Below are 27,400 nucleotides of genomic sequence, written 5' to 3'. Positions count from 1 at the left end.
TTTGACATATTTTATATCTAAATGTTTTGTGTAACTCTTAACTTTTCATTGTGGATATAGATGATTCTACCACTTTTTTCTTTTAGCTTTCCTACCAACTTTGTGTGTGGATGATTTCCTACCTTTGTTATATATTTGCCTTTACTGGTGAGCTTTTTCGTTTTGTAATTTTCATGTTTCTATTTGTGGCCTTTTCTTTTTCACTTAGAGTTCCTTTAACATGTCTTGTAAAGCTAGTTTGCTGGTGCTGAACTCTTGCTTTTGATCTCTGCATAAAATCTGAATGAGAGCCTTGCTGGGTACAGTATTCTTGGTTGCAGGATTTCCCCTCTCATTAGTTTTCTTTTTTTTTTTTTAACAGATATCCCAGTGGGGAAAAAAGTTCATTTTATTCAGATGAGGCACTTTCAATGTATTATTTGTGTGTGTGTGTGTGTGTGTGTGTGTATGGGGGGTAGTGGATGTGGTGCAGGATAATAAATACTGTGAGGGTGGAGGAACACCCCCCTGAGCTGGCAGGAGGGTGTGGCAGCAATTTACAGAGCCTGGGTAGGACAGTCCAGGGACAAGGAGCTTCACAGCTGGCTTGGAGGCTGAGATGTCCCCATCAGCACAAGAAGCCAAAGAAATTGGAGGAGCGAGGAGGTGGGCCCACGAGCATAGGCATCTGGTTCCTGTGAGTGATCTTGATTGTACAAGGTGTCTGCATCCAGGGTTCTCTGTCAGTTTGCATGGGGAGGGTTTTTGTGGTGTGGAAGGTGATCTCAGAGCACTTGACCAGCCAATGTCCAGCATTCTTGAGCTTGGTATAGATCTGGCCTATCTCAATTGCACCCTCTAGCCCCACTACTTCCAGCCGCTTGTCACTTAGGTCCGGCACGCAGGTCTTCAGGATGTCGGGGTCAGTGATGACTTTGGCAGTAATACCCAAGGCCTGGTTGATCCCGTGGACGTCGCCGTGTGGCCTCTTGGTGTCACCCCAGAGATTGGAACCGCCATGTGTGCTTGGGATGTTCAGCACTGTGATGCCTTCTAGGGACAGGCTGCTCAGGTCCAGTGGTTTCCCACAGATCTCAACGGTCAAAGATTCCTCCAGCTTTTTGCATGTTGAGAAGATGGATTCAGAAGTGGCAAATTCGAAGTACCATAGCTTGTTCTTCATTCTGCTGTTGAACTTCTCAGGATACTTCTCTCGCATGATGTGGAATCGGTGAGCAATAGAGGCATCCACACCAATGGAGAAGTAGTTATTGATGATTTGAAAGGGGACTGGGTCACTCTTTTCTTCAGTTTGTTGGGGTATCACCTCCACAGACCATCGATCCATATGTACCACCTTACTCGTCTCTAAATCCTTGAGGATCTTCCCCAGATTCTGTCCCTCATACCCTCCTCCCCACCTTAGGCAATGAGCCAGATCATTTCCAGTGCCCAGGGGCAACACGGCAACAGGAGGCACAAAAGGCAAGTTGGCTTTGTCAATGGACTCTAGAATCCAGCCTACTGTGCCATCCCCGCCGCACACCAAAATCCTGTAATCAGGAACATCTCTGAAGAATCTGAGTCCTGGCTCAGGACCATCCTTTAGGAGGTTGAACACCTGTCGAGGGTTCAGCAGATACTGGAATTTCCAAAGCACCCTCTTGCCCTGCTTCCCGCCACTCTTGGGGTTCACAAAGACCAGAAGTGGGTGGGTGTTAGAAACAGGATCAATCCGCAGAGCCTCAGAAGTGCTCAAACTTAAATCATCCACAGTCTTCTGGCTTATTTTGCTAGTTTTACGCTCCTGTCCAGAGGCCAGGACGCTGGGGTAGATGGAAGACGGAGGCAGGATGTGATCTCGGAGCAGCCCACAGTCACACTCATGGCCCATGGCTGGAAGGCAGTCATCATGGATCTCTAGGTGGCACCACACACAATGCAGGCCAACCAGACTGTGGTAGATTCGGATCTTCTGACAGCGGTCGCAGCGGCCGGATTCACAGCCTCCTCGCACCCACACGTGTGACTGGACCCCAATGTCCTTCCGAGACTTGGCGTATGTGCTGACTTCACAGGGCAGGGCCTTCATGGCGCACGGGTCATGAACGACGTATTTACAGAGGTTACAGCTCAGCCCCTGTTTGCCTAGACCGATGCTCGACTCGCACAGGTTGCAATAGACTGGTCGCGGGAATCTCTTGGGTCTGCACATGTGCTGCCCGTTGTCCTTCAGGGTCATCTCCAGGCCCAGCAGCACGAGCAGGGGCACGGTGGTGGCCCCGGCCCGCAGCCACTCAGCCAGGGAGACAGAGCTGCTGCCATCATAGTCAATCTCTTTCATCATCTGTTGAAGAATCGGCCTCAGCTCAGACACATCCCAATCCAGGTATTCCGCCATTCGCATCATCTGTATGATGATTCTGTCCACTTCTGAGCTGTCCAGGATCCCGTTTCTGTCCGTGTCGTACAACTTGAAGGTGAACTCTATCTTGTCTTCTGGCCGGCCACCCTCCAGAAGAGAAAAGTAGCAGTAGACATCACTGAGACACACCACATCTTCTCTTACAGTGTCTTCCATGTAGTAGCCAGTCTGGAAGGACTGAAACAGTGCCTGGCTTAGGTGATCTGGAACATTATCCACTTCCAGGTAGATTTTCAGGAATTGCTAGAACCCCTCGTATCCAGTGGCATCTCCTTGGAGATATTCAGCCATTTCACCATCCTCAAAGAGCTTCAGGACATCACTGACCTTTTTGGTGGAGTACTCCATGTATTTCTGCAGCTGGGCAAAATCACTGAGGCTTATTAGGCCCCTCTCCTTGGCCATCTTTCTTTTTTTAAGGATGAACACAAAGGCAGCTTGGTTGTGGTGCTTGTGGGGCTTGGAACTTTGCTTCCAAGGGTAGTTCTTGCATGCAGAGGGTGCACGGTCAGAGCTGGAGCACCAGCGCGGGAGCAGGAGCTCCTAGTTTTCATGTATTATTATCACTCCCTTCTGGTCTGCAGAGTTTCTGCTGAAAAATCAGCTGAAAGACGTATGGGCGTTCCTGCATATGCTATTTGTTTCTTTTTACTTTTCCTTTCTTGGTTTTTTTTGGCTGTGCTGGGTCTTTGCTGTGGCCTGCAGGCTTCCCTCTCATTGCAGTGCGTGGGCTCTCTAGTTGTGGCACGCAGGCTTGGTTGCCCTGTGGTATGTGGGACCCTAGTTTCCCGACTAGGGATTGAACCCATGTTCCTTGCATCGGAAGGCAATTCTTAACCCCTGGACTACCAGGGAAGTGTTCCCCCCGCCCCCTTTCTGCTTTTAATAGTCTCTCTTTATCTTTAATTTTTGCCGTTTTAATTACAGTGTGTCTTGGTATGTTCCTGTTTGGTTTAATCCTGTATGGGACTCTCTGTGCTTCCTGGACTTGAATGACTGTTTGCTCTCCCAGATTAGAGAAGTCTTCAGCTACTATCTCTTCAAATGTGTTCTCTGCCCCTTTCTGTCTTCTCCTTCTGGGACAACTATAATGTCAGTGTTAGTATGCTTGATGTTGTCCCAAAGGTCTCTTAAACCATCCTTATTTCTTTTTGTTCTGTTTTCTCTTTTTCTGTTCAGCATCAGTGATTTCCACTACCCTGTCTTCCAGCTCACTGCTCTGTTCCTCTGTATCATTTAGTCTACTTTTGATTTTCCCTAGTGTTATGTTTCATCTCAGTTATTGTATCTTTAATCTCTGGTTGGTCTTTATATCTTCTAACTCTGTTAAAAACTTCTAACTTTCACTCTATATGTCCATTCTTCTCCCTAGTTCTTTGATCATATTTATGATCACTATCCTGAACTCCTTCTTGGGTAGATTGCCTATCTCCACTTCACTTAGTTCTCCTTAGTTTTTATCTCGATCCTTCCTCTTGAACTTGTTCCTCTGTCACCTCACATTGCTTAAATTGCTGTTGGTATGTTTATGTATCTGGTAGGTTAGTTGTTTCCACACCTTGGATAAGTGGCCTTCTGTAGGAAACGTCCTGTGTCCCAGCAGCCCACTCCCCTCTTGTCACTCAAGCTACATGCTTTAAGGTTTCCCCCATGAGGGCTCTGAGGGTCCTTCGATTTGGCAGGCTATGAGGACAGTCTGGCAGGCTTGGGTAGCCCCCAGTCCAGGATGTTGCCAGGCCCTGCCTTATGTGGAGGCTGCCGGCTCTTTGTTGGCAGAGCTGTGTCACGAGGCAGCTGACTACAGAACCCCAGGTGGCCCTGGGGCTACCGCTGGCTCACTGGTGGAGCCATGGGCCAGAAAACTCCAGGACTGTAGCCTGCCCACTGGTGGGTGAAGCCAGATCCTGAGGTTAGTGTCCGACTACTGACAGGCAGAGCCGGGTCCTGGAGTCTGGTTGCAAGGCACCAGGATCCCAGAGCTGATGTCAGATCACTGGTGGAGGTGGGGGCCGGGGGGAGGGTGGATTCCTGACACAGTTGGATGGAGTCTGAGATGTCCCAAAGCTTTGTTGACCTGCTAGTGGACAGGGCCAAGCTGGTCCCAGGGTGATCTCCTATGGTCCAACTGGGTCAGCAGGCTGTGGGATTATGGTTTTCTTGCCTGTGGTGTCTGCCTTCTTGTGGGTGAGGCTGGCCTAACGGTTAGAGCAGGCTTCATGGTGGGCAGGGCTGGGTTCCAGGGGGTTCTGGGACTGGTGCCTCCCACTGGAGGGTGGAACTGGGCTCTGGGCCCTCTAGTGGGTAGGACAGTGTCCAGAGGCAGCCGTGGGCTCATGGGGTCTTTAGACAGCTGTGTGCTGACTGCTGGGCTGCGTCCCCTCCTAGTTAGGTCCTTGGCCTGTGCCCCAGCAGTAGTGCCTAGAGGCTGTTGTGTGGGGCCAGATCTTGGTGATGAGCTAGAGGAAGGAATCCACAGATCGGGTACCCAGCAGCACCAGCATCCACGTGGTAGAAGCAGCTCCCAAGAATGGCTGCCACTAATCTCCACGTCTCCAGGGGAGCTACAGTTGCACCCCTCCAATCCCCAGGAGACTCCAAGACCAGCTGGTAGGTTTGCCCAGGCTCCTTTCAAGTTAGTGCTTTGCCCTGGGTCCCAGAGAGTGTGAAATTGTATGCCCTTTAAGAGTTATGGAGAAGGAAATGGCAACCCACTCCAGTATTCTTGCCTGGAGAATCCCATGGACAGAGGAGCCCGGTGGGCTACAGTCCATGGGGTCGCAAAGAGTCAGACACAACTGAGCAACTGTCACTTCACTTTTAAGAGTTGTCTCTATTTCCCCCAATTTTGTGGGACTCCTGAAACCAAGCCCCTCTGGCCTTCAAAGCCAAATGCTCTGCAGACACATCTTCCCAGCACAGGAACTCCTGTGAGAACTTCTGCAACGTAATTCTTTAGCTTGTGGGAGCCTGCCCCTCCTACCTATGTTATGGTTCCTTCTTTGTATCTTTAGTTGTAGATGTTTCCCAGGAGTTTCCCATCTATTTCAGTGATGGTTGTTCTACCAATAGTTGTGATTTCGGTGTGTTTGCAAGAGGTGAGCTCAGCTCTTTCTACCCTGCTATCTTGGCCAATCTGTCAGTCACGAACATTTTGAGATTCAATTCCCAGTTACTTTTAGGGGTGGGATACACTTGGGTTGCTGTAGATGGATGTGTTTTTTTATTGAATTGTGTTCTGCATGTTGCCAGTGTACTGAAATGCATTTGATTTCTGTATCCTGATCCTACATCCAGTGCCTGTTTATGTTTTTGGATTTGCTAAGTGGAAAATCACAATCTGTGAAAAGTGAGTTATTTCTTCCTTTTTGGTCTTTTCACCTTACTTTCTTTTCAGTCTTACTGTGCTGGGGGGTGGGGACAATGATGAAGAGTGATCCAGGATATCCTCATCTCACCCTGATCTTGAATGGAATACTTCAAACATTTCATTTACTCTGAGTTTCCTATAGATATCATTTGTGAGGTGAGGGTATAGTTTTTAGTTTTTTCTGTTCCTAGTTTGCTAAGGGTGTCTGATTTGTTGTTGAATTTTACCAAATACTTTTTTGCATCTATTGACATAATCTACTTCAGCTTTCCATCTGTTACTGATTATTTGTGTTCCTTTACCTCCTAAAAGATGAGAAAATAACGTACAATGCAGAGAACCTTGAGATGCTTTTAGTGCTTGCCTTTGTAACACGTACTGGCTGGTACAGAGGAGAAACCCTGAAAGGCTATTATTTGCCCAGCCTGACGCTCCCTCGCTTGCTTTCAGGCCAGGCAGTGGGCTGTTCGCAGTGGGTGGGGGCTGGCAGAAATGCTGGCTGAGGGAGCCCAGAGAAGCCCTGCCCTATCAGGTGCAGAAAGCACAGACCCAGGATCTGGGAACAGGAGGGATCTAGAGGACACCCAACACAGCTGCCAGACTGGGACGGGTAGGCGTCTCTTCTCCACCGTTAGACATGGCCAGGTTTTCCTGCCGTGTGGGGATCCCCTTCCTAGAGCCCCACAACCAGCCTTGGAGTGGGCAGACCCTCTCCCAGAGGGCCACTCAGAAAAATGAAGATAGTAATTTTTAACTTCCAAAGAATTCCAGGCTCTAGCAGAACACTGAAAAGGAACAAGTCCTCTCATAACAGTTTGCCAAATGGCAGCCTCCGGTATGAAGGTATGAGCTTGCCCTAATGACCTAACCATGTACTGAACCACTCTATCCACCATGTAGAGGATCTTCAGCCCCAGCGAAGCAGGCCCATGAGACAAGAGGCCACGACTGTTGTCTTCACACCTCCACATGGCTGTCCAGGGGTAGAAGAACACAGAAGCGTGACCATAAAGGGGACAGACCAGGACCATGAGGCACTACAGAAAGCAGAGAGGCTGACTCAGTACGGGAAGAACCTTCATAGGGATTCCCCTGGTGGGAGGGGACTGCCCCATCACAGCAAGTGAGCAAAGACCCAATGGCCAGCTGGCAGGGACTAGAAAGAAGATTCATGCCAGGACAGAACTACCGACCTCCAAAGTCCCTTCGAGACCTGGAACATGCAGTGACACCAGGTAAGAGAAATGCGTGGGTTTACCTGAGGGTCAAGCTGGTCAATGTGATGTTCTGGGTCAGGACTGCTGGGTTCGGCGTCATTCCACAGGCTCAGCTGCCCTCTGTACCAATGACTTCACACCTTTGGTCCCCTGGCTTGGCCTGCGCACTCCCCAAGGGGTTGAGAGCCCTTGGTAAGTCTGTGCTCCTATTCTGCTAGCTGGATCAGGCTATGATTCTGTACTGCGGGAAGGTGCCAAGAGGCCATCAGAGCCCTCCAACATGGAGGGGGGTGGAAGGAGTAGCCAGTCACCCAGCAGTGTGGCACAAGTAGGGACTTTATTGGCGGGGCTTGGGAAGCTGTGGCAGAGCCGAGCAGGCAGGCCGTGAGGGCCTGGACCACTGCCAGGAGACGAGGGGTGAGGGGACCAGCCTCTGCGCTCTGCTGCTGGGGGCACGCTCTCCCTTTTCAGCTCCGAGGCAAGTGTACAGGAAGAGGGTTCAGCACTTCACAAACTGGTGGGTGACCTCATAGATTCCCACAGACTCCTGAACCTTTTCGTCATAGTCAGTCCAGTCCTGTGGGAAAAAAGGGCAGCGTTAGCCTCACGAGGCAGCCTGGGACAGCGTGGAGAGAAAAGAACTAGGACTAAAAGGCAAAGCTCAGGCTCTAACTCAGACTTCAGGAACATGCCTGACCCAGGACACAGAAAGACTGCTCAGGTCTGAATTCCTGCTCCTCTAGCTTTGTGATTTTTTTCAAGTCACTAGCTTTCCTGAGTCTCGGTTCTGTCCTCTGTTTTAAAAAAGGGAACAACAGATTTTATGTTGAACGTTGAAAGAAATGAGTTAACACATGTAAAAGTACTTGGCCTGGTGACAGGCTCATATGAGAGCTCGCTAAGTCCAGTTACTGTTCTTAGGTGCTGTGCAGATTGAATGTTTTTGTCCTTCCTTCCTCTGAGGCCTGACCACAAGCCTTCCTCATCTGCAAGGCAGTAACCTGTCCAGTGGTCCAGTTGACTCTTGGTATTCACGGTAGTTATGTTCTATAAAGTCCCCACAAGCACTGAATTAGTGAATACTGAACCACTGCTCCCAGGGGAAATACAGGTTAGGTTCCTAGGAGCATCTGATCACAATATTTTCTTCAGTCAATCAATACATAAACTTGGTTCATGTATGTTTTTGTTTAAAAACACCTTATCTAAATAATATATGTGTGTGTGTGTATGTGTGTGTATATGTATGTATATAGTTGGTTCATTAAGACTGGACTTCTGGCCAACAGCACTGTATCTCATGCCTAAACAAAGCTTATCTAAGATGCATTTTCTCCAAAAGGCCCATCCCAGCCTTCCTGCATGTGATCACTAGGTAGTGCTTTAGCATTACACGTTGGGCTATCGTAAAAACCAGAATCACCAACAAAAAGAACAAAAGTGTGGACTCAGCATCTCGCTGACGAGCCTTGTTCAGCAAAAAGATAATTCCCACGAGGTGCCCTACAGCTCCCCACAAGGCCCCCAAGTCCTGTACCTTCTCCTGTAGATTAATGTCACTGAAGACTGTCCCTGATTCCACACCCTCAGCAGCAAACCCAGCCTGCAGGTGAGAGGAAGGCAGCAGTTAATCAGTGGGGAAGGCAGCGGTGTGGCAGGCAGGCCTGGCCAGGGAACTGGCCCATCTCACAACCCTCTGGCACAGGAGGACAAAGACGCAGTGTGGGATACTGTTTTGGAATAACTACTGAGATCCCAGGGCCTGGCAGCTGCCTTTGGACTAAGAGTGGTTTCTCCAAATTAGAGCCCTGGCCTAGAAGGCAGGAGGTGTGGGGTAAACCCTTCCATCACCCCTGGTTTTCTGAAAGACCCCAGGCATGTCACTTCCCTCTGTGGACGTCAGTTTTCTTACTTATGAAATGGGGATAACAATATAATCTCTTCTGCCTACCTCAAAGGGTTGTGAGGTGAAAATGCTACACAAATCTAGTGCCATAAGCACTGGCTCTGGAGTTGGATAGATGTGGGTTCAAATTACTGCTCGTGTTTACTAACTGCTTCCCCTGAGCAAGTCACAAAATCTCTGAAGTTCTTTCCTCATCTGAAAAACTGGATGAATAAACCTAACAAGGTTACTGTGAGGATTAAGTGACGTAACATTAAAAGTAACAAGTTTGGTGTCCAACATACATTAGCTGTTTAAGAGATAACAGTGATTATTCTTAGGAAGGAGAATTCCTGCTCCATGGTCTCTGCAGGAAGCACAGTTCTGCTGTCACTTCCTGCAGTATACACCTTCCCCAAACATACAGGTTCCCTGGGAAGACAGGTACCTGGGGCTGGAAATCCACTGGTTCAAGTCCTCGACACTCAAACTCTACTATCGTCTTGAACTTCTCGTTGTCTTCAGCCTATAAAGGAAGTGTGTTGAGGAAGCAGGCCCAACCGGGCTCAGGATGATCCCACAGCCCCTGTGAGCCCAGAATCGGCTTCAGAAGCCACCCTTCTCTCTCTGGAAGTAGGCCACCTTGGCACAGGCTCACCGTGAGATCTTTCTGAATATGGACTCAGGCTGGGGTGCCTGGATGTGAGCTCACACACAGTTCTGCTTCTCTTCCCTCCTGGGCCTAAGATTGTCAGATGGAGCTGAGGAACCCACTACAGCTTTATCGTGAGAATCTGAACTAGGTGTGAAGTGCCCAGCATAGGACCTGACACTATGGTCAATAAATAGTAGATAAAATTATCAAAGTAAAAACTATGAGAATATTGAGGTATAAGGTTTCCAGGTCATCCAAAAGGCCTCGGTACACTTAGCTATGGCCTTTTGGTAACCATCTGCCATGCTGTCAAGGCGGGGGCTGACTTAAGACCTTTGAAGTGGGATATGCATGTGGAGGATGCTCACTGAGTGGAGTGGTATAACCAAAATTTGTGCCTATCTGACCCTTGGGTCCATACGTCCCAGGGACTACACCTACACATTCATTCTCATTCATTCACTCTGTAGAAACACTTCCTGCATGCCAACCAAGTTCCTGTCCTTGGTGTAGTTTTGTTTCCTGGTCTGTCTCTTTCACTAGATTATGATTTACTTGAGGGCAGGTCCTTATGTGATTTTTCCTTATGTGATTTTTTAACTTCAGGACAAAGCTGAGAGTTTGGCGTAAGGCAGGCATTTTTCAAAAACGCCAAATAAGGAATGGATAAAGACAAGTAATTACCCTTCTTTAAATACACAGACCCAAAGCATACATTCCCTCCCTCACTTCTGGACTAATACGCTACACAGTGACATAAATAAATGTCTAATAAAATCAGATAGCGAGGATGGATGCACCATTCAAAGGACTATCCCATCCATGGACGCAGAGAAGACTCACTAGTCCTCTAAGATGTAGACAAGGCAAGTGTTCCCAGTGTTGGAAACTGAGTGGCCAGGTTGGGTCAGAGGTCGCGTAAGCTCCCACAGCCTAGCACTTTTAAGAAAGCACTACAATAGTCTGGTTATGAGTCTTTTTCCTACCAAGTATTCAGTCAGTCTAAGGTGAATAAATGACTGACACAATGAATGAACGAACAAGTTAGCACGTGCAGTCAGTCCGTCCCATAGCTCATCACTCTGGTGCAGATATAACTCTAGAACACAAGCCTCCTAGTTCCCAGCTTCGATCTAATCCCACCATGCCTGCCACTCCAGCGGGAAACTTACGTTGTAAGATTTGATGGTGCTGCTCAAAATCTCTGAAATGTAAAACAGAAGACAAAGTTGATTTGAGCCCAGGTCCTGGCCCTATCAGGTACCCAGATGGTGCTCTGTGCAAGAGTCTACTGTAGAGGCTTGGGTGCCTCAGGCCTGGGTCCACCCACAGGTAACAGGAGCATGCTTTCAGTCTGGTACCAGCAAGCTGTGGGCCCGCCTGGCAGAGGCAGTACCCATGGCCTACCTACCAATGGAGTTTTCCCTCGAACACAGCTTGCACTTCTGGACCATGGAGGCACTGCCACGGCCTCCCTTCAGTGCCACACTGTCCTGGCAAGCAGGAAACAGAACCTCTAGTCACATATCAGTCAGGTGTAAGGGTCCTCAGGAGACCCAATCCTACCGCTTATTATCCAGTTAAAGAGATGAAAACCCAGACAGGGTGAGGAACTTGCTAGGACAAGATTCCTGGGGAGGCTTCTTGAGACTGAGAAAAGGACTCCCCTTGAACTCTTGCCTCACATCCCAGGGCCTATTGTTCCCAGTGTTGATCACACCAATGCCTGCCCTCCCAAACCACAGACAGTGGGGTCCAAAGGCCAGAGAGCTTAGGGCCACAGATCCCTGCCCAGAGACCTGTGTGTGTTTGTATGCGGGTATAGTGGTGGGGGGAACAGTTACCATCAGCCGAATGTACTGCCACTTCTCTGAAATCTCACCACAGTTGCCACATTTCATCTTGAGGGAGGGAAAAAGAGTATTAGTAAAGTAGCTGGCTCAGCTGGACAGATGCTGAGGGAACGGCAAAAACGGGGTGAGGTGGGCAGGCTCATAATCTTATCAGCCATCTAAGGACACAACCAGACTAATCTCTGGGCAAAGTGTTTCTCCTGTTGACTGGCCCATCCTCCTCTAAGAAGTGCTCAGTCTGGCTACGGATTCAAGACTCATGTGGTACAGAAATGGCTTCAAATTCCACACAACACCCATTGAGTTAGGAGCTTCCTCTGTGTTCTCACAGAATGGAAGGTTGCTGGTAGAAGTACTTATCACTGTTGCTATTCTATTTCTTTGTCTCCTTCTCTAAATTCTGCTTTTTGAAGCTAGAGACCATCAATTCCTCAAGTAAGACCTGGCACTCGGGCTTCCAAAAATTTGAAAATAAAGGTGGTCAGAAGGTTTCCTAAAAAGGGGATTTTTCCAGGTACTGAAGGATACTGGGATTTAGACAAGAAGGAAAACAGATGAGAAGCTCCGGAATGTGGGAAAGGGAAGGGCCTCAACTGCTCAAATAAGATGAGGACCTCTGTAGACCATGGCACTAGGGTACCAGATTTACAAATACGGGTGGGGAAGTAAGGGTGCAACCCCACAAAAAAATAAACCTGATCAAGAAAAGAGGTGAAGTTATTCTTACTGAATAATCACAAGATCCCTGCAAGTAGTCTTTCCTTTAGTGTCTGTTTACATACCATGAAACATTTAACGGAGGGAAAAATTACAAAAGGAATTTCAAGACACTGCTAATTAAGAATTAATCAATAAACTTTTAAAAGGAAAACATAAAATTCTACCCAGAAGAAAAGAGAACATTTAATAAGCTGGATCATCGAAAAAGCAAGAGAGTTCCAGAAAAACATCTATTTCTGCTTTTTTGACTATGCCAAAGCCTTTGACTGTGTGGATCACAATAAACTGTGGAAAATTCTGAAAGAGATGGGAATACCAGACCACCTGACCCGCCTCTTGAGAAACCTGTATGCAGGTCAGGAAGCAACAGTTAGAACTGGACACGGAACAACAGACTGGTTCCAAATAGGAAAAGGAGTACGCCAAGGCTGTATATTGTCACCCTGCTTATTTACCTGATATGCAGAGTACATCATGAGAAATGCTGGGCTGGAAGAAGCACAAGCTGGAATCAAGATTGCTGGGAGAAATATCAATAACCTCAGATATGCAGATGACACTACCCTTATGGCAGAAAGTGAAGAGGAACTAAAAAGCCTCTTGATGAAAGTGAAAGAGGAGTGTGAAAAAGTTGGCTTAAAGCTCTACATTCAGAAAACTAAGGTCATGGCATCTGGTCCCATCACTTCATGGCAAATAGATGGGGAAACGGTGGAAACAGTATCAGACTTTATTTTTGTGGGCTCCAAAATCACTGAAGATGGTGACTGCAGCCATGAAATTAAAAGACGCTTACTCCTTGGAAGGAAAGTTATAACCAATCTAGATAGCATATTAAAAAGCAGGAACATTACTTTGCCAACAAAGGTCCATCTGGTCAAGGCTATGGTTTTTCCAGTGGTCGTGTATGGATGTAAGAGTTGGACTATGAAGAAAGCTGAGCACCAAAGAATTGATGCTTTTGAACTGTGGTGTTGGAGAAGACTCTTGAGAGTCCCTTGGACTGCAAGGAGATCCAACCAGTCCATTCTAAAAGAGATCAGTCCTGGGTGTTCATTGGAAGGATGGATGCTGAAGCTGAAACTCCAATACTTTGGCCACGTAATGCGAAGAGCTGACTCATTGGAAAAGACCCTGATGCTAGGAGGGATTGGGGGCAGGAGGAGAAGGGGAGGACAGAGGATGAGATGGCTGGATGGCATCACCGACTGGATGGAGATGGGTTTGAGTAAACTCCAGGAGTTGGTGATGGACAGCGAGGCCTGGCGTGCTACGATTCATGGGGTCGCAAAGAGTCGGACACGACTGAGCGACTGAACTGAACTGAACTGAACAAGCATTTCTCATCTTGCCCGAGAGAAAGCTCCTGTTCGCCACTGGGATCAGAATGGGAAAGTTTTACGCGAGCCCGGCCGTGGCGCCCCGACCAGAGGCCGGAAATGCCTGCACCCTAGACGTCTAGAGCCCCGCCCCTCCAGCCTTACCTTCAGGTACCACCGGAAGTCTTCGCCCACTGGCCGGAGGTTGGTGACATTCTCCAGCGTGGCTTTGAGCTGCAGCGCGATTTTCTGAGAAGGAGCGCCAGGGCGACTGCGTCAACAGCGCCTGCGCAAGCCCTGTAACCCCTGCCCCGCCCCTCTCCTCCCTTCCCCGCATGAGCTTTGCCTCCCGGCTCTCAGCACGAGCCCACTCTCCTCATTCCCTCCTGGCGCGAGCTCCTGCCTCCGAGGTTCTCGCCACTTCCCCGCTCTTGCCCTGTCGGCGGCTCGCTTCCACTTACCCCCATAACGGCCCGGCCCACCCAGCGCTTGCTGCGGCCACTGCTTTTCGGCTTGTCGTAAACGGCGGGCGCTGTCTGCGCACTCTCGGTGCGGCTCTGGGCGGGGCGTGGAGGCGGGTGTACGCGGGCCGCTGCTTTCCCAGTACACCTGGTCTTTTAGGCAAAGCCGTCTTGTGGAGGTAGTCTGAGACCGCAGTTAGCCGGTGTTCAGACCCGTGGAAGGCTCCCTCCAGCAACCGGTAATTAGATATTTACTGAACGGCAAGTTAGTTTGAGGGACGTCGCACCAAACAAGACAGTCCTGCCCGAAACCTCTACCGGGTCCTCACTATTCTGCCTTCCTTCACCCAACCTCGCGCTGGCTCCCTGCCTGCCCGCCGAGGCATCTTAGATCACGTCAGTTCACGCTGCCCGGGGCCGGCTTCGCAGATTTGGGAGACGGTACCCTTCTTTAAACTGCTCGTTCCTCTTTACCCAGGGGACCTTTCGGAGGGTTGTCTCGTGTGCATGTCCTTCTTGTAGTCCGCAAGACTGGGCACTCCCCTTCAGCTTACTCTTCTGTGGGTTCCCGGTTTGCTCTAGCATACGTTCACTCAACTTGTGCTTTTGTCCAGGACTCCTCTGAGACCATACGGGAGCTGTAAGCATTACAAAGAACAGCCTGTTTGAGGCTTTTATAGCCTCCTGAGGTTTAGATTGTTTAAAATTTGGAGCGACTCTTTAGGATGTCTACTTTGACACAAACTTACCTGATTGCCGCCAGGTACCCTTCAATAGCGGAGGGTGCACTGCAGAGGAACCCCGACGCCTCAGGTCCCAGATCGGCAGCTTACTTGCTGCCCTGTGTGTGATCTTTTTTCCATTTTTTTTTTTTTCTTTCTCTAGCAGAAAAGCAGATAAGCTTTCTCTAGTTGCAGCAAACAGGGGCTAGTCTCTAGGACTCAGACTTCAGTAGTTGTTGGCACATACACTTAGTTGCTCTGCAACATGTGGAAATCTTCCCAGACCAGAGATTTAACTCATGTCCCCTGTGGTGCCAGGTGGTGGACCACCAGGGAAGTCCTGGGACCCTGTGATCTTTGAAGGAGGCAAAGTAGGGGTGTGTGTGTGCGTGTGTGTGAAGGAGGCAAAGTAGGGTGTGTGTCTGTGTGTCTGAAGAAGTCAAAGTAGGGCATGCGGGTGTGTGTTGGGGAGACACTTGCCTAGGAGTATTTGGGACCTGTCCTAAGTTGGCTGTTCTTGAGGGATGTTGAGCTTAGCTTTATCACCTCCCCTCAGTCAAATGAGATTTAGCAACACCGTGGCCACTATCCGTTCAGTCAGCAGTTTGCCTGAGGAAGCCATGCAACCTAGCAGCAAGAAAAATTTCCTGCAGATCTACCTGCTGAACAAATCTCCACACTATCTATACCAACTAGGTCGCTTCTTTAAAGGCTGTTAGAATTCTGACTTTAAAATGAATCATTGGAAAGTTTTTCTGAGACTAGCCACTTTATCCCTTATAATGTATTAAACCAAGTATTCTTCCCCATAGTGAAATAGTTTCAGATATATCTATAAAGGTGATTTTAAAAACTCCAACCTCTGGCTTCCCTGGTGGCTCAGTGGTAAAGAATCCACCTGCCAATGCAGGAGACATGGGTTTGAACCCTGGTCTGGGGACCCAACATGCTGCAGAGCAACTAAGCCCATGCACCACAACTATTGAGCCTGTGCTCTAGAGCCCAGAAATCACAACTACTGAGCCCATGTGCCACAACTACTAAGCCTGTGCCCTAGAGTTCATGCTCCACAACAAAAAAAACCACAATGAGAAGCCCAAGCAATACAAGAGTAGCCCCTGCTCTCCACAACGAGAGAAAAGCCTGAGCAGCAATAAAGACTAGCACAGCCAAGAATAAAAATAAGTAAAAAAAAAACCAAAAAAACCCTCCAACCTGTTATACCTCAGTAAAGCTAGATGAAAAAAATAAAACCAAAATATCAACCATACCATTTTACTCCCTAAAAAATTAATAATACTTCATTAATACCAAATATCCAGTGTTTAGATATTCTTACTGATGGCAATTCATTTCCTGAATCATGATCCAGACAGGGTTCAAACATTTTATTATGTGATTATCTGTCTCTCAAATCTCCTTTAACATTCCCACTCCATCTCCATTTGTTTGCAGCTTTTTTTTTTTTTTTTTTAAGAAATCAGATCACTTACCCTGGAGTTTCCTCTGGTTATTGATTGGATTTCCACTATTATTTCTTAGCATGTTTCTCTAATCTTTTACTTCCTATAAACTGGTAGTTATATGTACAGAGTTGATTAGATTTTTGGCAATACTTAACATAAGCTACTGTTAAAAAGTAATTTGAGACAAGTTCACATGTTCAGGTCTTTATAAAATAAAAAAAATGCATTTTGTTACATATTTATTAAAGACAATCATTTATAGTTTATAAAAAAAATATTGCCCTGATACACACAAAAATGTCTAGATAATGGTAATTAAAAGCAGCACTCCCACCCCCCTTGTGTCCACACCAATGTTCCATCTAGATTGGCTTAATCTTGAAGTGTAATCCAATAAGACTGAAGACCAAACACTTCAGGTCCTGGACAAGATAATAAAATACTCGTAAGCCTTCTGGATCCCTGTAATGCAAGAGGAAAAAAAATGTTTAAAAAGCTGAAAAAAACTCAGCAAAAAATACCACTTAATAACCCAGATTATTTATGTACCAGGATATTCCTCATAAGAGGTATTTACAGAATTAAAACTTTGAAAACAACCAAATGTCCAAAAAGAAGAAAAAGTCTAATATACATTAAAACAAAATATTAAGAAGTAATTTAAAATGTTAAGGTTTTTCATGATTAAAGTTAACAGACTGTTGATCTCAATTCAACTTTTGTGCTTTAAAAGACTATTTTTTAAAGCACAGGAAAAAGAAATACTTTAAGATTAATGGTTATCTGATAATTTTATGGGTGATTTTCTACATTTCTGTATTTCCTATATTTTCTATAGTAAGCATGTATTACTTTCAGAATTAGGAAAATTTCCTTTTTAAGAGGTAGTACTAAGCAGGACCAAGAGACTCACTCAACCTTACTACAGCATAACTGGGTAAGAACAAGGAGACTGTTCATAGGAACACAACTATGCCCAACATGTACTAAAAGTGAACTGTATCTAATCCCAAATCCTCAAAGCACAAGAGCCAAAAAGGCTGCCAAATTCTAATGACTCTTTGTGGCATACAGATTCATGTCTCAATAATTTACCCTGACAAAGACAAATTCCTAAATTTATATTCTAAATGATTTCAAGTTTCACTAAAGTCAGGCTTTAATATGTGCAATCTGAATAACCAACACTGAGGAAGGTATCCAGACTCATTGATTCCACAGGTTATTTACAGCAGTTGTTTTTTTGTGTTTTGGTCAGATTCTTACCCACTTTGGCTGCTCCTGTGGGTGTATCACTGAGAAGTGCTTACTGACAACGATTGACTGAAACACCAAAAGCAAAAGGAGCAAGCCCTTGAAGATAATTTGGAGTCTCTCAAAGCTGGCCAGTTCTTAGATTTGTACCAGATTATTATCTTACCATAACAGTCTCAATTTGATTATGGGTTTCATATCAGCGTGCTCGAAAACAGACATATCTGGATATAAGGATCATGTGTACTTACTTGGATTGATTGACATCAATAAGGGAACCAATTTTTGATGTTGTGAAAGAAATGTGTTCGTCTCCAATGACAATTTCAAGCTCCTAGAAACATTGAAAGAAGTATCCATCTGAATTGGTTTTTCATCACACAGGAGAAGGGTTCATCATCTTCCAAATCACATGAACTCTAATACAGATGGCCACATTACCAAGAGCAACCTGAGCCCTAGACTGTACGGGGTACTAGAAACAGAGATAAATGGTACGACATAAATACTGGTTTAGTCCTTGAGTAGCTTGTACTCTTAGAAGTTGTGTCTGTGAGGCTCCACATTTGCAAGAATTTACATTGTTTTCCATATAGGAGTTTTCATTGTTAACAATGTGGAGTAACATGTATAAATCTGTTTTACAAATACTGAGACTCTAACTTTTAGGGGCCACATGGGACAAGGAAAGGAATTCCAGACCTTTCTCACTTACTAGTTGTATGCCCTTGGGCTTGAATTTCTAAAGAATGGAACAAGCACCACAATCTTAAAAAAAAAAAAAATCTATTGGGCGGGGAATAGGAGGGGGGGGTCTATGAGACAGATCAGCAAAACCAAACAAAGATTTCTGCCCTTGAGCAACTTATAACCTATTGAGTTCTACTTCTTTCTTTTAAAAAAATATTTAATTAATTAATTTATCTGTGCTCGTCTTCATGCAGGATCTTTAGTTGAGGCATGTGGGATCTAGTTCCCTGAGCAGAGACCAAACCTGCAGCCCCCTGAATTGGGAGCAGGAAGTGTTAGCCACTGGACCACAGGGGAAGTCCCTGAGTTCTACTTCTTAACATTCAGACTTGAAATGTTAATATTTTGTTGTATTTGTGTCAGATTTCTTTTTCAAGAAATATTACAGTTTAGACCCACCTCCCACTCTATTCTTCCTGCATGCCCAGAAGTTGGAATGTTTTCTTTCCACTCATGGTTTTAGATTACATATAATGTCTTTAACATTTTTACATAAATGATCATACTACATGTATCTTTTTGCTCAACAAAGGTGTTTTTTTTTTTTTTTAAATTTTTTTTTTTTTATTGAGTTACATAGGGCTTCCCAAGTGGTGCTAGTGGTAAAGAATCCACTTGACAATGCAGGAGGCGTAAGAGATGAGGGTTCAGTCCCTGGGTTGGGAAGATCCCCTGGAGGAGGGCATGCCAACCCACTCCAGTATTTTTGCCTGAAGAATCCCATGGACAGAGGAGCCTGGTGGCTACAGTCCATGGGGTCACAAAGAGCAGGACACGACTGAGTGACCTAGCACATTGAGTTACATTTTGTTTTTGGCCACAGGGCATGGCTTGTGGGATCTTGGTAGTGAAAACACCAAATCCTAACCACTGATCACCAGGGAATCTCCATATTGAGTTAAAATTGGTTTGTAACATAAGTACAATATTCTATTTCTACTTCTGCATATACTTATACTGTGCTGACCACCAAAAATTTAAGTTTCTGTCACCATACAGTTGATTCCCTTTACCAATTTTGCACACCCAGCCCCTTCCCTCTAAAAACCACTACTCTGTTTTTTGTATCTATGTGGTTCCAGTTGGTTTGTTAATTTATTTTGGCTTTTGTTTGTTTTCAACAAAGTTTTTGTATGTAGATCAAGTTCATTATTTTTAGATGCTTTAGAATATTCATCATCATGCATAAGGAAAACCAAACAAGACAATTTCAGACAATGATAAATGCCATGAAGACAAAAACTAGATCTTATTTAAGTGATAAGAAAAGGCATTTTAGATTAGATAGATTCTTAAGACATCACTGAAGAAGTGACATTTGAAGACCTCAATAATAAAGATAGTCTCAGAACGTTCCAGGCAATATGTAGCAGATGCAAAAGTTCTAAACTAAGAACCACCTAGGTGAATCTGAGTAACATAAATAAGACCAATGAGATTTAAACCCAGTGAGAGATGGTGAAAATGGTAGAAGGTAATCTGGGAGTTCAGATTTTATTTTAAATGCAGTGGGAAGCCAGAGTTTAAAATCAGTGGAATATATAAACAAATTTACATTTTAAAAGATTACTGTCACTTCAGGAAAGAAAAATGGGCTGTACAGGACAAAAGAAGAGACAATGAAATCAACTGCAAGTTGGAAGGCAGCATTAAAGTAGAAAAAAGAATCTTTCCCATTAATCTGGTCAAATATGACAGTGGCTTTTATTTTTTAATTACCACAATGTTTTCAGAATAAATATCTAAGCCAGAAATTTAAACAGGTAAGACTTAGTTGCTGGCATGACTTTCCATTACATTGTTGACATGACTATGTTTTATTTATCTTGCTATCTTCACAATGTTTTGTCCATAGCGGTTACTTAGTAAGAAACGTGGGTAGCAAATACTCTCGAGAAGCGGGAGGTGGACCAGAAGAAATTCAGGGCTGGGCTCCAGGTGTGGAGCAGCTCCACCTGCTGTCTGTCCCTGGTCCTCCGTGGGGCTTTGTGCTTAGACCACGGTGCTGGTAACCTGCTCAGTATAGGCCTCCAGAACACACACACTTACTGAGTACATTCAGTGTCACATGCAGAGCAGGAAGCTTTATCTTATTGTAAGATTTCTGCACTGTGGGTAGCTGCTAAAACACTCACCTGCCGGCCCACTCGGTCAGGAGGAGGCCACAATGCATCATCCTCTTTGGTAATTTCACTGTCATCAATTATTCTCTTCAGTTCCTCCATCACACTTTTATGTACATAAGCCTGAAAGCAAGTTAAAAAACAGAATTTAAATTGTATCTCTAGGCAGCATTCTGACTCAGATAGTGATGAAAGATTAAAAAAAAAAAAAGACTAATGAAAATTTATTTCTGGCACCTCTGTAAACGTGAAGACACTCCAGCTTGACTTCAGCATGCTAAGAGGATGGCAGGGTCAGAAGTGTCCAATGACTACACCTCAATCCCACATCTAGTTGTTTCTGTTTCTTGGTCCATCCTGTTCATATGGACCTACTCCTTGCCTACCTGCACACCTGAGCCCCGAAGAAAGATCTGTGAGTAACTCAGGTTACCTTAAACTAAATGATATGCTTCTGAAGAGCAGACACATGTCTTTTACATTTTATATATTACTACACATTTTAAAAAAGTGAGGATGCTGACATGTATGGGTAAGCATAATACTGATCACTAATTAAATATTACAGTATGAAAATATACTATTAAGACATTTTCAAATATGACAAAGCAGTTAAAAGAAAAGAATGGCTTTAATGAAGTTCAATGGCGTGGTAGAAATCACACCAAACACGGACTTCACAAAGGCAGGCAGAGGTCTAAATTCCTGCTCAGTCTCTTACTAGAAAGGGTAACTCTGAACAAGCCCCATAATTAAGATATGGGTCTTCAATGTCTTATCTGTGAAGGATATGTAACACCACCCATCACAGAGGCTTATGATAGGGGTTCAAATAGGACTACAGATGTAGTACCTAGTGTCATGACTAGAATCTAACATGCATTCAATGATGTTAAGTGCTTTCCCACACTCCCTTTTGCCTACTCAAATGCAAATTAAAAGAGCTCCACTGAGTGCTAGGTACCAGGGAATGCAGATGATACCCCCTAATGGCAGAAAGTGAAGAGGAACTAAAGAGCCTCTTGATGAAGGTGAAAGAGGAGAGTGAAAGAGCTGGCTTAAAACTCAACATTCAAAAAACTAAGATCATGGCATCTGGCCCCCTCACTTCATGGCAAACAGATGGAGAAAAAATGGAAACAGTGACAGACTTTATTTTCTTGGACTCCAAAATCACTACAGACAGTGCCTGCAGCCATGAAGTTAAAAGACACTTGCTCCCTGGAAGAAAAGCTATGACAAACCTAGTTTAGTTCAGTTCAGTTCAGTCGCTCAGTCATGGCCAACTCTTTGCGACCCCATGGACTGCAGCATGCCAGGCCTCCCTGTCCATCACCAACTCCCGGAGTCTACCCAAACTCATGTCCATTGGGTCAGTGATGCCATCCGTTGTCCCCTTCTCCTCCCGCCTAGACAGCGTATTAAAAAGCAGAGACATCACTTTGCTGACAAAGGTCCGTATAGACAAAGCTATGTTTTTTTCCAGTAGTTATATATGGATAAGAGAGCTGAACTATAAAGAAGGCTGAGTGCCAAAGAATTGATGCTTTTGAACTGGGTGCTGGAGACTTGAGTTCCCTAGATAGCAAGGAGATCAAACCAGTCAATCATAAAGGAAATCAGTCCTGAATATTCATTGGCAGGACTGATCCTGAAGCTGAAGTTCCAATACTATGGCCACCTGATGCAAAGAGCCAAATCACTGGAAAAGATTCTGATGCTGGAAAAGATTGAGGGCAGGAGAAGTGGGCAACAGAGGATGAGACAGATAGAGGGCATCACCAACTAAATGGACAGGAGTTTGAGCAAACTCTGGGAGATACTGAAGGACAGGGAAGGCTGGTGTACTGCAGTCCATGGGGTTGCAAAGTCAGATATGACTTAGCAACTGAACAACAACCATCAAGGAATATATCAAATACTAAGTTAGTGGCGCGTATGTTTTCTGTTTTTTCAGATGAAGCAACTGAGACTTATCAAGCTCAACCAAGAAATTTTCCCAAGGTCACATGGTTAGTGAAAGATTCAAGGTTCAAAACCAAGATCTGCAAGACTTCAAATGATTACCAGTTATTGACTCATCACTATTAAAGAAAAAATAAACTAAAAGAAGATTTGAGAAAAACTTTAGAAGCTGTCTACAGACACATTTATACTTTCCTACTCTTTATCTTTCAATATTATTCCCAGAAAGAATAAAAACAGGACACAAGGCTAAATGGTAGTGAATGAAAGGCCCTCAGAAGATTCATTACCTCTTTTCTGATCATGACATCATTTTTGTAATTGCTGTTGTTGGCATATCTCAATTTCCCTGTGAGTGACAAAAAACAAATTCAATATATAATAAAAACATAAAGAAAGTGTCATTAGCCTACCAAGACTATCAGCTATTGCTTAAAATGTATCCTAACTTTCCCTTCAAAGTGTCTAATAGTTTTAGTATTTACACCTCTGGTGTTTCGACAATACTAGTCTTTTCAGTTTTTCACTTTAGGCTTTGGTGGACAAAAAAAGTCACCTGCCTTATCAGTCAACAAAGGATGTTGCAGCGATTAAGCCATCAGCCACTGCAGCCACACCACTCCCAGCCCCTTCCCTATGGGTGCACTCTGAGGGGATTGAGGATGTTGAAAACAGGATACTGGCCCAGGACAGTTAAGGTGCATATCAAAGGAATGATTTCAATGAGCCTAGCAACTTCCCATACAAAGAAAAATGCTAACTTAATTAACTTTAGATGTCTGGTATTTGATTAACGGTAACCTTTAGATGTTCTACCTGCTTTTTGTTTGTTTGTTTTGGGTTTTTTTCCCTCTAAAACATCCTATATATCCCGGCTCATCCCTCACCTCTTCAGAATAGTCCCTCAAAGCTATCTGACAGCCTAACTCCTAGGCTTAAGTCCCCAGTGTTTCCACTGAATAAAACAATTCTCAAACTTTAAGTTATGTTATTTTTTTCCCCAGTGAACACTATTAAATAATCTTCTAGCCAAAAATACAGCTGACAATGATTTACAATTCTTGCAAAAGGCAGCTCAGGTGTGATAAAAGAACAGACTCTTTTGTGACTGGCAAATCATATCTCAGCAGGTTAATGTCCTCAGCTGAAAACAGCAGTGACTGATAACCTACCTGCACACAGGGCCTTCAGAGTCTCAAAAGAACTGTGAAAGTTTCTGAAAACTATAAAATGGTTTTTACATATATTAACATATGTCTGTGAAACACTGATCTATTCCTTTTCTAAACACGATAGAAAAGTTGTGGTTTTATTATTGAGCATTTTTGTTATACAAAGCCCTCTATGACACTGTTCATCAACCAGGCTGATCTGGGTATATATGGTGGATATGAAGAAGATAAAAGGAAATAGAGGAGATAATTTTTTCCCTATAGCAGGCACACTAAAAAAAGTCAAAATAACTGATGCTTTACTGCACTGTGTCTCTGCCTCAAGTCTCTCTCCATTTAGTTCATTCTCCATAGAGTGGACAGAGTGAAACAGTAACAGATGGATCCAATTGGGTCACTCTAACATTGACGTTTTAATGCTGACAGCGGCTCCCCACTACCTTCTTGATAAAGTCCAAAATCCTCAATGTGGCTTCCTGCTAAGCTAAGCCCATTTCCAGCTTCACTCCTACAACAGAACTCTCACATAGAGCTGGGGTTAATCAAAATACAGTTCACCCTTAAAGGATGTAGGGGTTAGGGGCACCCACCCTCTACACAGTCAAAACTCTGAGTATAACTTAAGAGTCAGCCAGCATCTGTGATTTCTCGGTGTCTACAGTTCCTCATCCTCAATTCAACCAACTGTGGATCAGGTAGTAGCACAGTATTCATTAGTTTTACTAAAAAAAAAAATCTGTGTATAAATGGACACATGCCATTCAAACCTGTGTTGTTCCAGGGTCAACTAACTGTTTTGGTATCTGCCTGAAACATCCCATGCACCTTTTGGGTTTTCAGCCTCTTTGCTGTTAATGCTGTCCAAAATGCGTTCTTGACCCATCTGTCTAACCAACTCCTACACAGTACTAAAGACTCATACTCTCCACCCAGGTCATCTTATGCAGGAAGCCTTCTTTGACTCGAAGGCCAGGTTAGGTGCCTTCTTTCCACTCCCAGAGTCTTTTCTGTTTCTTTCTACAACACCTTATACACTGTCTTACCATTGTTAACAAAACTTTCTCCACAATTTGGTCTTGTCAGTTCATTCATGGGGTCCCAAAGAGTCGGACACAACTTAGCTACTGAACTACAGGAAGTTCATCTTTGTGCCTCCATTTAGTGGAAGCTTTCTGTCATCTTTCACTCCTTTTCCTTCACCATATTGGTCCCTCACCAAATCCTATCAATTGGCAAAGTCCTACTGGTTCTGCCTCCAACTGTATCCTAAATCCTTCTCTACTTTTACTATAACTCTAGTTCAAACCAACATCCTTTTTCTCTTAACAATTCTAACCATCTCCTGTTAAGTAGTTTTCATTCTTGCCAATTCTGCACCTAATAATTACAATACTTTCTTAAGAATAGATTACACCTCTGCTTAAAACTTTCCAATTGCTTCCTGCTGCACTTAGAAAAAAAATCCAAACGCACCAAGACTATATGGTGTGGCCCCTGCCTACCTAATTGACATCATCTCCTACTATTCTCCCCAGCGTTCACTACTCTTCAGCCACAATGGCCACCTGAAACATGCCTAGCTCATCTCTGCCTAGAATGTTCTTTTCCCGAGCTGGCTCCTTCTTTGTCAATCAGAGCTCAGCTCAAACATCGGCTCTTCAGCGAGTTCTCCAATGGCTAGCCTTCCTGAAAGCGGCCCATCAGCAATTGTTCCATCATTTTATTTTCTGATCACTCAACACTATCTGGGTTATTTTTTGTTTACGATCTCCCAGCAAAAGAATACAAGCTCCACGAGAGAGGACGCCTGTTTATCGTTCACTCCTACACCCCGGATTGTGGAAGTGAGCCTGGCACAGATAGGCGCTCAAGAAAGGTTTGTTGAATAAAGCAATATGGTCAGAATCGTCACTAAACAGAAGCCCCGGCATACGGACAGAAAGAATCAGTGGGGCGGACAAGGATCGTTCCTTCCAAGTCTGCGCCTCACAGCCATCGGTCCCTTCCTCTAGTTCTTCGTACATTCCGGATTCCCAGCCTCCCCACTCGCCCGCCCCCAGGCCTAGTCCTCGCTCCCGGAGAGCCGGGAGGCTTCTCTCACCGTCGGGCCGGAACTCAAATTCCAGGAATTCGTGGCCGAATTTGCCTTTGTGCCCCACGTAGTAACGCAGGTAAAAGTCACTCTCCATGGCTCGCAAAACGGAGACGAGACCGAACTTTCAAGAGCAAACCGTACCGCCACTAAACGCGCCCGACACTGACGTTTGCAGCGGCGCGAGGAAGTGACGTCAAGAAACGTCATCGCGCGTCGCGGAGCGACCCCCCCCACTTCCGGAGATGGGATCAGGGGACTTCTCCCCTCCCGGCGGAATAAAGCCCCTTTCTCCCAGAGGCGGAGTCGGTTCAGCCCCGCCCCATCGGCCTGCGACTTGAGGCTGAGGGTTGTTCGTCAGTGTCCCCTTGGGACTTGAGGCGGAAAGCTTGAGGCCCAGGCTCCAGTTTCAATTAGGATCCCCAACAGTGTGAGTCGGAATAGGCTCTTCACCGTCTCAGAACCTAGGTCGTCCCATCAGTAAAATAGGGTTAAAGGACCCGACCTCTTGGGAAAACACAGCGCGGCGCGTTTCTAACGTTGGCTCCGACTTAAAAAATCAGTTCAAGTAACTTCTCAGCGACGCTTTCCCTAAATCCACAGTGGAGCTGGCCATTTTTTTTTTTTTTTGGCAACTAACTCTCCCGCACTTATTCTCCATTTTATCTCTTTCTACCTCACTTTTTCCCCTTTCTGCCTCACTGGTCTCTAGATGAGGTGTTGTGAGTAGGAGTTAAGTTTTGAATGTTTGATCTCCCACTCCTCCCACGCCATTGAATCGCCTCGGACGGAGCACCTAAAAAATACTGGTTCCAAACCAATTAAGTCAAAATCTTCCACAGTGGATCTGTGTGTTGGTGTTTATTTTTTCTCCGCAGTTTGAATCAGGACTGTGAACTACTGTCCAGGAAGCTCTTGTCTTTTCAGGCATAAGTGGTTGACTGCCAATGTTTTCTCGGCTGTGGAAAATATTTTCCTCCTTGATTAGGCCAAGGGCAACCAAACTCTTAATTATTAGAAACCTGCCTTAGCTCATCTAAGTTCCAGCCAGATGGAAAACGGAATTGGTTCTAGAGACAGTGCTGAAATGGCATCATTTTGAGGGCCTGGAGAAGAGTCAGACACGACTGAGCACGCGTGACTATAACACTATTCTGTCTTCGGGCTAGTGGTCCCTGAATCTCATTCCCAATCTTGCCGTTACTACTTTTCTCCCTGAAAAATTATTGACAACAAAATGAAGAGTGGGTGCTGGGGCTGGGGGTCGGTTGGGGGCGTTGTCACTGGAGATTTGTGTTAAAATAATCCCTCGTGTGACAGTGTTTCCCTGTGGCCAAAGGTGAACTGATTGAACTTTTTGGACCTCAGGTTGCTTATCTTTAAAATGAGCGTAATAATATTACACATCTGGCAGAACTGTTGCAAGGATAAGAAACGATGTCTTGGAAATTCAAAAATACTTTTCAAACTCCAAGTTGCTATAAGGCATCTTATTAAAAAAAAACACTGTGGGTGGTAACAAGGGACTGGTATAAAAAAGATAAGGGAATCAATAAATGTCAGCCCCTAGGCTGAGTGTGTTTACAAGTGCCCTTTAAATTCTCACAACAGTCTTGAGGTGGTAGTTAGAGTTAAATATTTAGAGACATTGGGTAATTACCACAGGGTTATTTTCCAAGAGTGAAATTATAAAAATTATAATGTAATTGATGAATCTGGGCATCTGGAAACATGGAAAATATCAAAAAGTGATGAGAAAATTTCAAGGACACCCAGCTCCAATCAAGCTGTAAGGTAATTCCAGGCTTGGGGGTATGAAGCCACGTAGTATAGCTGAAAGAACATGGCCTGTGTGTCTAATGTGTCTGAGGTTAGCATAATTTGCTGAGCATCTACTATGTGTCATGTGCTGGGAATACAGTGATGGCTGTCAAGGAGCATACAAGCAATTATAATGTAGGCATCAAATTTATAA

General features: G+C 45.0%; 3 protein-coding genes across 3 annotated transcripts; all 3 read right to left on the bottom strand.

The window, feature by feature from the left end:
• Positions 1 to 219: 219 nt before the first annotated feature.
• On the bottom strand, positions 220 to 2,941 carry LOC122678357 (diacylglycerol kinase alpha-like). The gene has a single exon (XM_043879023.1). It carries the CDS (start codon positions 2,558 to 2,560, stop codon positions 608 to 610), a length of 1,953 nt encoding a protein of 650 aa, XP_043734958.1. The 5' UTR covers positions 2,561 to 2,941; the 3' UTR covers positions 220 to 607.
• A 4,365-nt stretch (positions 2,942 to 7,306) lies between these two features.
• On the bottom strand, positions 7,307 to 14,017 carry CZIB (CXXC motif containing zinc binding protein). The gene is made up of 8 exons (XM_043879025.1): positions 13,882 to 14,017; positions 13,586 to 13,669; positions 11,373 to 11,429; positions 10,940 to 11,021; positions 10,701 to 10,732; positions 9,322 to 9,399; positions 8,526 to 8,591; positions 7,307 to 7,565 (listed from the first exon to the last, which is right to left on the bottom strand). Exons 1-8 carry the CDS (start codon positions 13,885 to 13,887, stop codon positions 7,488 to 7,490), a joined length of 483 nt encoding a protein of 160 aa, XP_043734960.1. The 5' UTR covers positions 13,888 to 14,017; the 3' UTR covers positions 7,307 to 7,487.
• A 2,240-nt stretch (positions 14,018 to 16,257) lies between these two features.
• On the bottom strand, positions 16,258 to 25,623 carry MAGOH (mago homolog, exon junction complex subunit). Its single transcript, XM_043879026.1, has 5 exons — positions 25,435 to 25,623; positions 22,452 to 22,510; positions 20,209 to 20,319; positions 17,575 to 17,657; positions 16,258 to 16,531 (listed from the first exon to the last, which is right to left on the bottom strand). The coding sequence occupies exons 1-5, from the start codon at positions 25,520 to 25,522 to the stop codon at positions 16,432 to 16,434; spliced, it is 441 nt and encodes a 146-aa protein (XP_043734961.1). The 5' UTR covers positions 25,523 to 25,623; the 3' UTR covers positions 16,258 to 16,431.
• Between the last annotated feature and the right edge of the window lie 1,777 nt (positions 25,624 to 27,400).

This window comes from Cervus elaphus, chromosome 20 (genome assembly GCF_910594005.1).
Source record: "Cervus elaphus chromosome 20, mCerEla1.1, whole genome shotgun sequence".
NCBI classification, from domain to species: Eukaryota; Metazoa; Chordata; class Mammalia; order Artiodactyla; family Cervidae; genus Cervus; species Cervus elaphus.
The sequence above is the reverse complement of the archived record's forward strand: the minus strand, read 5'-3'. Positions and strand labels throughout refer to the sequence as shown.

Coding starts and splice junctions, on each gene's coding strand:
- LOC122678357 (XM_043879023.1), bottom strand. CDS start 2,560: ATGGAAGACACTGTAAGAGAAGATGTGGTGTGTCTCAGTGATGTCTAC.
- CZIB (XM_043879025.1), bottom strand. Junction 10,733..10,939: donor TTCGAGGGAAAACTCCATTG/GTAGGTAGGCCA, acceptor TTTACATTTCAG/AGATTTTGAGCAGCACCATC. Junction 9,400..10,700: donor GCACCATCAAATCTTACAAC/GTAAGTTTCCCG, acceptor CTTCCTTTATAG/GCTGAAGACAACGAGAAGTT.
- MAGOH (XM_043879026.1), bottom strand. CDS start 25,522: ATGGAGAGTGACTTTTACCTGCGTTACTACGTGGGGCACAAAGGCAAA. Junction 20,320..22,451: donor ATGTCATGATCAGAAAAGAG/GTAATGAATCTT, acceptor ACTTGCTTTCAG/GCTTATGTACATAAAAGTGT. Junction 17,658..20,208: donor CTGACCGAGTGGGCCGGCAG/GTGAGTGTTTTA, acceptor CAATGTTTCTAG/GAGCTTGAAATTGTCATTGG.